The following is a 9,476-nucleotide window of genomic DNA, read 5'->3' as shown; positions in this document are numbered from 1 at the left end:
TAAATCTAAGTTGAAACAACATAAAATTAGTCAGACCAACAAATGTTTAGTTGGTTAAACTAAGCATTTTGTTGAATAAACTTATAATTATAAGTTGTGCAAACTGAATACAAATTGGCTAAACTAAACATCTTGTTGAGTTAACTTATTTAAGGCAGACAGGTAACTTTTTCGAGAATAGTTCATCTTACTTGTAACGTTAAGTTCATCCAACTGGCTGAACGATGTAATTTGCGCACACAACAAGTTTCTATTTTCTAACAGTACTTCAGAAAAATGGCTCATGGACATTGAAGAACATGCAGAATGCTATAATGCTATTGTTAGATTTTGCTGTATTTGGCTGAGCAGTAGTTTGGGTGGCTCGCCAATGTACTAGATTTCTCTAATACATAAAATAAGTAAGCTTGACCAAAGTTCTTGTGGGGAGAAGAATTTATTGAAGGTAGCAGTGTAGCAGTTCTTCAGCAGTGATGTTAGCATGTCATCCTTCAAACAATCTTAACCCAGTACTGTCTGTGAGACCAGACCTTTATACCTGGTAACAAATGTGCTACAAACAACACAATACCACCCCATGGAGAGCCCATGATCCATGGTCCTGATGGCCATTTGGTTCACACTTTAGAACAGTTCATACAGCTGGCTACAGTTGATTCAAATACATTTGACTAAAGTTAATTAAAAACAAATAATCTTTCAATCCCCCCTTTGATCATTTTTGATCACAAAACATACTTTTCAGTAATCATGAATACAGAATGCTGCATACAGGCTCCATTACTTAAGATGACAGAATAAGAGTTAATGGTGAGGTTTGCATTATCTTGAATGCCTAAGTCCTTTTTTATTTTGATGTTGCAATCTTGTGGAAGTGGTGGATGTTGTTGTGTTCTGTGGATGTTCAGGCGTGTTCATCTAGGTGGCCAGTGCAGTTTGGTCCAAGCTTTGGATGTCTTTGCTCATCCTCTGGAACACCTGCAATCACACAAGAGAAAAGGCAAACGTATCTTTCCAAAGAAAAGGTTTTAAACAAATCATGCCTTATTACCAATAAAACTGTCCCTATTTAATGTTGGCAGGGCACTACAGCGTTTATCAGTGGTGAAATGTTCATGTCTTCGTCCTCAGGCGACAAGCTAGAGCCTATAAACCCTAGTCCCGCCATATCTGGACTCTGAAAAACACTACTGCCATCTATCCCTCGTCTCTAGGCAAATTCACATCAATCCACTCATTGTTTCCCTGCGCTTTAACTGCTGCATCGGTTACTAAAAGATCCTCAAGTGGTCTTTCCCACCTGGATTCTTGTTGTGACAAATGATTTTTTTTTTAATCTTTACCCATTTGTTAGACACTATACCATGGGCCCCCTTTGGAGGTGCCAAAACTTGATTCTTGGCATTGTGTACTGCCAGGCTGAGTCTTTCATCAGTTTGGACAAGGCTATTAGATGTCAGATTTTCATTGGACATGGGCTGGCCTGTGGCATGTTCAAAAGGGCATAGTTTTCCTTGTGGTTTTCCTTAATGCATTGGTTGTCTTCATGCAGTTTTGCTCCATCTTCCATTAACATGGACGATTGCTTTATGGACACTTCAGTTTGAATCCGTTTACTGTGCAAAGCTGTTTGTACGTCTTTCTGAAGTTGTCTTAATGCCGCTGCATGTTCACCTCTCTCCTTTATGGCTTGTTTAGCAGCACTACCTACTAGGACATCATCTTTGGCTTCAGTTGTTGAGGTTTCTGTGTATGCTTTTCCCTTCTGTATGGTGTCTTCACTGGTCTTGTTTGCATACACATGGAGTCCATCAGCTTTTGGATGAGATGTCTCTAGCTGGTGCTGCAGAGAGAGGTTCTTCAGTTTCCCTGCGGCTCCACAGCATTTAGCAGAGTCTGTTTTTGTTTGGCTGTCAATTGCTGACACCTTTTCAACAGGTTTTCCTCTTCATCACTTTGATGCCTCAAACTCAGCTTACAGTCACGAACCCAGTGTCCTTCCTCATTGCAATGTCTGCATCTTCCCTGAGTTTTTGCTCTTGAGTATCTCAGATATTCACTGTCTTCATGCTCATTCCCAATTGTCCGGTTGTTGCATGGCAAAGGTTTGGATTGCAAAGATCGGAGTTTGATTTCCTGTGTTCTTTCAATCTTTGCTGACCATTCAACAATCTGCATGAATGCTGTTCCAGTGCTGTCCCAGTCATCATACCTGATTTTAAGGGCTTTAGAAATTTCTGCTTTTAACCCATTTACAAATGATGTTTTCAGGGGCAGTCCAGTGTCTTTGTCACTTTCATTCATTCCAGAATGTTCCATCCAAGTTCGTCTGAAGCGCTCTTCAAATTCTGCAACACTTTCTCCTGTCTTCTGCATGCAAGAGGTAATTTTAGCCCAGTTAACTTCTGCAGGTTTCAGTTTGAACAAGAAAGTTTGTACAGCTTCCCATCCAGACTCAATGTTTTCTTGAGATTCACCAATCCTTCTTTCAACACTTTCTGTTAGTGTCTTTTGGTCATTGTCTCTTAAGTTCACATTAACAATCATCACACCATCCAGTGGATGTAAATTATAGATTTTCTGCAAGCGTTGAAGAAATTGCCAAACTTTCCGTGGTTGCTTGTACACATCTGGCAATTCTTTTGACCATTTGTCAACTTGCTCTGGAGTAGCTGGCTGGTATGTTCTGTATGGAACATATTTCTTTACCAACTTTTTTACAGTGTGAGTTCGTAGTTCACCATTTTCCTCATACTCCTCCTCATTGTCGATTTCAACTTCAGTTCTTCTGTTCTTGACAATTACAGGAGCAAGTCTAACCTTCAAGTTATTCTTTGTAATTCCAGCATGTGTGTTGATGTCTGCGTCGCTGTCATCAGAGCTGCTTGAAGATTTTGATTCCAGTTGTTTGGAGAGTAAAGTTAGCAAATTGTCATTCTCAATGAACAGTCTTTCTTTGTCCTTTACATTCTGCAATTGTTTAGCCAGTGCTCGAACTTTTGCTTTCTCTGCTTTGATCTCATGTTGCAATATGTCAGTCTCACACTTCTGCAGATGCTGCATAATTTGTTTGACCAAAATCACAGACAATCCATCTTTCTTGGTGATTGCCCATAAGCTCTGTGTCTTTCCATAAGCCCTTTTAATGTCCGGCAATGCCCATAGTCCACTCTCTGAGTGCTTAATGCTGTACCTCTGGCACATATCATCATGGTACTCCCTCAGTCCCAGCCTTTTGTCCAAATATACATTCAGATTGTCCAACATCTGATCAATGGTCACATTTGGAGGTTCTGTCCCATGTCTTTCTGTTGTTGGTCTCAGAGCAGAGCCATTACCATTGTTTTGTGCAGACTCAGCCATGGCAAATACAGGAAAAGTGCCCTCAGAGGTGTGAAAACAGAACAAAAGGTGTTAGAGCCGTAAAAAGGTGCTTATTCTGATTTAAATTCACAGCAGTCTGTTAAACTGACCATTTCAGTTACACAGACAACTCAATATTTTTATAACTCAGTTTTCAATACTTCATTTAAAAAAAAAACATTTACATTAAGGCTAATTTTCTGACAAATCCTGAGTGATAAGACTTCTTCAATTCTTTCTGAATCCTAGCTCAGAAGGCTGAATTACTTTGCTTCAAATTTGTCCCTTAGACAATTTACGTTATAGCTTTCTTTCTGTATCTTTCAACAGAAGGCAAACAAACTTATAATTTCATGGCTTTATGCCCATCTTCTTTTAACCAAGTTAGAACATTATTTATATCTAAAATAGTGGCTACTGAATTAGCACCCAGTCAAGAATTCCCAATTTTTGCAGCAACATCAGCCCCAATGCTATCATGGCTCCACAGTCTCTGGAATGGACTAAATTGTTTTATTTTTGCACAATTCCTACAAACAAAAAGAGAAAGGACCAAGCCTCTGCTTCTACAATCTCTTGATGAACGGACTAAATTGTTTCTTAAACAATTCCTACAGACTCCAGAGAACAGGACTAAGCCTATAATTATACATCTATGGCTCCTACAGTCTCATGAGAACGGACTAAACCTCTTTCTTAAGTGATTCTTACATACTCAAGAGAACAGGACCACGCTATAAACACTTTTTCTATAGCTCCTACGGTCTCAGGAGAATTAACTAAATCATTTAAAAGGTTCCTACAGACTCAAGAGAAAGGCCTAAGCCAAAAATTCTTAAACAGTGCTACACTGGTTATTATGGTTACATCAAATGATCTGCTTACTTATGAAAGAGTGTTCTTTAAGTTCTTTTAGAGAGCCGATAGTTTCACTCACCAAATTAGGATCTTTGAGACAGGATCCAGTTGATTCAAATAACTTATGTCCACAGATGCGGTCTGTTGATCTTCAACACAAAAACTGTAGAATCTCCAAAACTCTTTTGTTCACTTCTTGTTGCAGTTGGTGAGTTCTCTTCTTGTCAGTCTCTCCTGGCTGGCTCTCGCCAAATTGTTAGATTTTGCTGTATTTGGCTGAGCAGTAGTTTGGGTGGCTCGCCAATGTACTAGATTTCTCTAATACATAAAATAAGTAATCTTGACCAAAGTTCTTGTGGGGAGAAGAATTTATTGAAGGTAGCAGTGTAGCAGTTCTTCAGCAGTGATGTTAGCATGTCATCCTTCAAACAATCTTAACCCAGTACTGTCTGTGAGACCAGACCTTTATACCTGGTAACAAATGTGCTACAAACAACACAATACCACCCCATGGAGAGCCCATGATCCATGGTCCTGATGGCCATTTGGTTCACACTTTAGAACAGTTCATACAAATACATTTGACTAAAGTTAATTAAAAACAAATAATCTTTCACTATAATGTATCCTACTTAGCATTATTGTGTTAAGAATTAAAACATCCTATCTTTAAAAAACAGATGAACACTGACATTTAATTTCTTTGGAACAATTGCAGTAAATATCTACATTCCTTTCACTAATGCACATTTAATCAAAAGAACAGATGAGTAATTCTGAAATTTTCCATTTCAATATAAGTCAGAAGACAGAACATGCATCAAAGTGCATTCAAAATTTTAAAAAGAGATGCCATAACACAGCAAAAAATGTGTGTTGAACAAAGTGCATAAACCAACCAAAAAGCCTACTTTTTGCAGAGTAGCATGTTTCGTAGCCTGTAAACACGTGAAGAACAGCTACTCCCACCAATGTTCGTGCAAAGTTTGAGAACATCAGAACTGTACTGTTTTGTTAATGATGTAAAGAAGACCCATCAGGAGCACAAATGCTTTCGGGACGTCACAGATATCTACAAGTACTGCCATTTCAAGAATATAAGGGTGCTTTAACACTAGCACTTTTGGTGTGCACCTATTTTAACGATATCTTTACTACCTTTACCTTTAAGATCTTGAAGGTCTTATAGGTTTGGAACAACATGAGGACGAGTAATTAAAGAGAATTTTTATTTTTTTCAATTTTTACCTGCAAAATGCACAAACAACTAACAACTCTTAGTAGAAATACACAACACAATACTGAATGCTTGTAAATACTAATATATATACACACACATATATACATACACATATATATATATATATATACACACAGTGGGGCAAAAAGGTATTTAGTCAGCCACCGATTGTGCAAGTTCTCCCTCTTAAAAAGATGAGAGGCCTGTAATTTTCATCATAGGTATGCCTCAACTATGAGAGGCAAAATGAGAAAAAAAATCCAGAAAATCACATTGTAGGATTTTTAAAGAATTAATTGGTAAATTCCTCTGTAAAATAAGTATTTGGTCACCTACAAACAAGCAAGATTTCTGGCTCTCACAGACCTGTAACTTCTTCTTTAAGAGGCTCCTCTGTCCTCCACTCGTTACCTGTATTAATGGCATTGGTTTGAACTCGTTATCAGCATAAAAGACACCTGTCCACAACCTCAAACAGTCCAACTCCAAACTCCACCATGGCCAAGACCAAAGAGCTGTCAAAGGACACCAGAAACAAAATTGTAGACCTGCACCAGGCTGGGAAGACTGAATCTGCAATAGGTAAGCAGCTTGGTGTGAAGAAATCAACTGTGGGAGCAATTATTAGAAAATGGAAGACATACAAGACCACTGATAATCTCCCTCGATCTGGGGCTCCACGCAAGATCTCACCCCGTGGGGTCAAAATGATCACAAGAACTGTGAGCAAAAATCCCAGAACCACACGGGGGGACCTAGTGAATGACCTGCAGAGAGCTGGGACCAAAGTAACAAAGGATACCATCAGTAACACACTGCGCCGCCAGGGACTCAAATCCTGCAGTGCCAGACGTGTCTCCCTGCTTAAGCCAGTACATTTCCGGCCCGTCTGAAGTTTGCTAGAGAGCATTTGGATGATCCAGAAGAGGATTGGGAGAATCAGATGAAACCAAAATAGAACTTTTTGGTAAAAACTCAACTTGTCGTGTTTGGAGGAGAAAGAATGCTGAGTTGCATCCAAAAACACCATACCTGCTGTGAAGCATGGGGTGGAAACATCATGCTTTGGGGCTGTTTTTCTGCAAAGGGACCAGGACGACTGATCCGTGTAAACGAAAGAATGAATGGGGCCATGTATCGTGAGATTTTGAGTGAAAACCTCCTTCCATCAGCAAGAGCATTGAAGATGAAACGTGGCTGGGTCTTTCAGCATGACAATGATCCCAAACACACCGCCTGGCAACGAAGGAGTGGCTTCGTGAGAAGCATTTCAAGGTCCTGGAGTGGCCTAGCCAGTCTCCAGATCTCAACCCCATCGAAAATCTTTGGAGTCCGTGTTGCCCAGCGACAGCCCCAAAACATTACTGCTCTAGAGGAGATCTGCATGGAGGAATGGGCCAAAATACCAGCAACAGTGTGTGAAAACCTTGTGAAGACTTACAGAAATGTTTGACCTCTGCCAACAAAGGGTATATAACAAAGTATTGAGATGAAATTTTGTTATTGACCAAATACTTATTTTCCACCATAATTTGCAAATAAATTCTTTAAAAATCCTACAATGTGATTTTCTGGATTTTTTTTCTCATTTTGTCTCTCATAGTTGAGGTATACCTATGATGAAAATTACAGGCCTCTCTCATCTTTTTAACTTGCACAATTGGTGGCTGACTAAATACTTTTTTGCCCCACTGTGTGTGTATATATCAACCCATTCTCACTCCCAAGGCGTCAAAAACTGAAGCATGGTCAAACGCCTTTCGCGTCACTATGAAGACGCCAAAGGTGCCCCTAGGCGTCATTATATGACAAAATAGGAACTCCATTGCTTTCAGTTACTTGCTTTATGCGTCAGGTCAAGACGCTTATGGAAAATGACAACACGTTATCCTCCGTTGTTTTCAGTTGTTTGTCTTAGTTTAATGGTTTGCATGCATTTGTAAAAAATTTATAAATCATTTTATATACATTTATACTTTTATTGGAGCACCTAACCCCACCCCTACCCTAAACCTACCCACTTCTGAACAACATAAAACACGTAACAGGCAAATATAAGTGCAGTCACAGGTATTTATTGCAAAAACTGACCATAAACAAGCAGTATAAAAGCATTACAAACAAGTCATGTTGCATTCCAAGTCTTCTGAAGCCATACGAAGTCTTTGTGAGAAGAAGAGAGCAAAACAAGGTTTTAATCGCTGAAAATGATCCCGCTCTTGTTAACGCGCTGGCATCTCATTCAAAAGATACTCCAGTCCAGTAGCATGATGCAATTGGTCAGGAGACACAGAAGAGCCAATAGCCTGTCAGAACAGCATGACGCAATCGGTCACGAGACACACAAGAACCAATAGTATTTCACAACCAAGGCTGACGTAAGGCTTCTTCTGGCGGCATTTTTTGAATTCGCTCACAGACTGAGCTTTACGGCGGACGGAGACGGCAATCGCGTTTATTCCTCTCACAAATCAAATGTTTTGCCTCGGAAGACTTGGAATATTCATATTTTTTTAAATAAATTATGACGGTAGTTGTATCTGCCTGTTATATCTTGTGTTTTATTGACAAATGGTAGGTTTAGGGGCAGGGGTTGGGTTATGTGCTCACAAATGTGTAAATATTGTAATATAAATAAAACTGTTGTGGCTGTTTACATTGAAAAATCACACCCCAACATATATGCAATAATGGCAATGTTATTACCCAATATATAATTTAATTATGACGATAAAATTCCCATTTTGGCGTCGACATATTGACGCTAAGGGTTTCCTATTTAAAGCAACGGAGGACCCTGCAAGTCGAAAAATGACGCTAAGGGGTACCTTGAGCGTCAAAAAGCGACGCCAAGTGGTCCTGACCAAGCTTCAATATGTGACGAGTTGGGTGTGAGAATGGGTTGCACATATATATATATATATATATATAGAGAGAGAGAGAGAGAGAGAGAGAGAGAGAGAGAGAGAAAATAGAAATACAGAATATACAAATGACAGAATTACAGAAAAAACTAAAATGACATTAAAAATAAAGTTTAATGAATCACCAAGTACCAATTTCAGCCAAAAATGTTCTACTGACTTAAAAAAAAAAGAAAAAAGTCAACTACACCTTGCAAATTTTCATTTTAGAGTGAACTATCCCTTTAACACTATGTTGGCTTTATTTTAGTCTTGTGACATTGTGTATCATGACATAAAGTAAGTGCAACTGCAGATAAACAAGATTTCTTCTTCTATTACCGGGACCACATCACTGCAGATTGATGGTGCTCATTTTGGTCACCCACAACAACTATAATGCCAACAGACTTGTTAAAACAACACTATAAATAAAAATAAATAATCTTGACAGAGAAAGTCAAATGTCATTGCTAGTTTACGTTTCAATTACCAAAACCATATTTTACAATCCAGAAAAGGCTTTTAAATTACATAACACAGGAAATTAGAACAAAACAACAGAAAAGCTAATTTTACACATTTGTGATTATCCTTATCACAGGGCTTTTTATATAAGATATATGCCATTATTACTTTTCAAACCTTCAATTTTTTAACCGACCGTATATTCACGCAGCGTTGCCATGGGTTCCGGTGAGGCACTTGTGTACTTTAACTGAAAGAAGAGTTTGTACCGTTAGAACCTCATCTGAACCAAGATTATTTCAGACAAATGCACGCTCTCCAAACCAACTCTGAGGTGTGCTCGCTCGTTTCACTTACAACGTGCAGAAAAATGACAGTTCGAGCAGTAATCTTGTTTATTTCCCCTAATTTTAATCGTTCATAAAGTCATTTTTTTTAAATTCCCGCCGTTCTAAATCCACACAGTTGATCGTCGCGCTCCGTCTCGTGCTCTGTTTGAACGGTCTCTAATGCAGCACTGGGCTCAAATAATACATACCAAACAGTATATTCTCCAGATAAGTTCAGCTCAGTACAGCATGGGAGAATATTTAGTTTAATAATTATATGAAAAATACTGTGGAACCGCGTGTCGCGAAACTAAC

At 38.9% G+C, this 9,476-nt stretch overlaps 1 protein-coding gene across 1 annotated transcript; it reads right to left on the bottom strand.

The window, feature by feature from the left end:
* Positions 1-223: 223 nt before the first annotated feature.
* Positions 224-3,565, bottom strand: LOC131534657 (uncharacterized). The gene has a single exon (XM_058767659.1). The coding sequence runs from the start codon at positions 3,361-3,363 to the stop codon at positions 1,861-1,863; it is 1,503 nt and encodes a 500-aa protein (XP_058623642.1). The 5' UTR covers positions 3,364-3,565; the 3' UTR covers positions 224-1,860.
* Between the last annotated feature and the right edge of the window lie 5,911 nt (positions 3,566-9,476).

This window comes from Onychostoma macrolepis, chromosome 25, assembly GCF_012432095.1.
Source record: "Onychostoma macrolepis isolate SWU-2019 chromosome 25, ASM1243209v1, whole genome shotgun sequence".
In the NCBI taxonomy this organism is placed as follows: domain Eukaryota; kingdom Metazoa; phylum Chordata; class Actinopteri; order Cypriniformes; family Cyprinidae; genus Onychostoma; species Onychostoma macrolepis.
The sequence above is the reverse complement of the archived record's forward strand: the minus strand, read 5'-3'. Positions and strand labels throughout refer to the sequence as shown.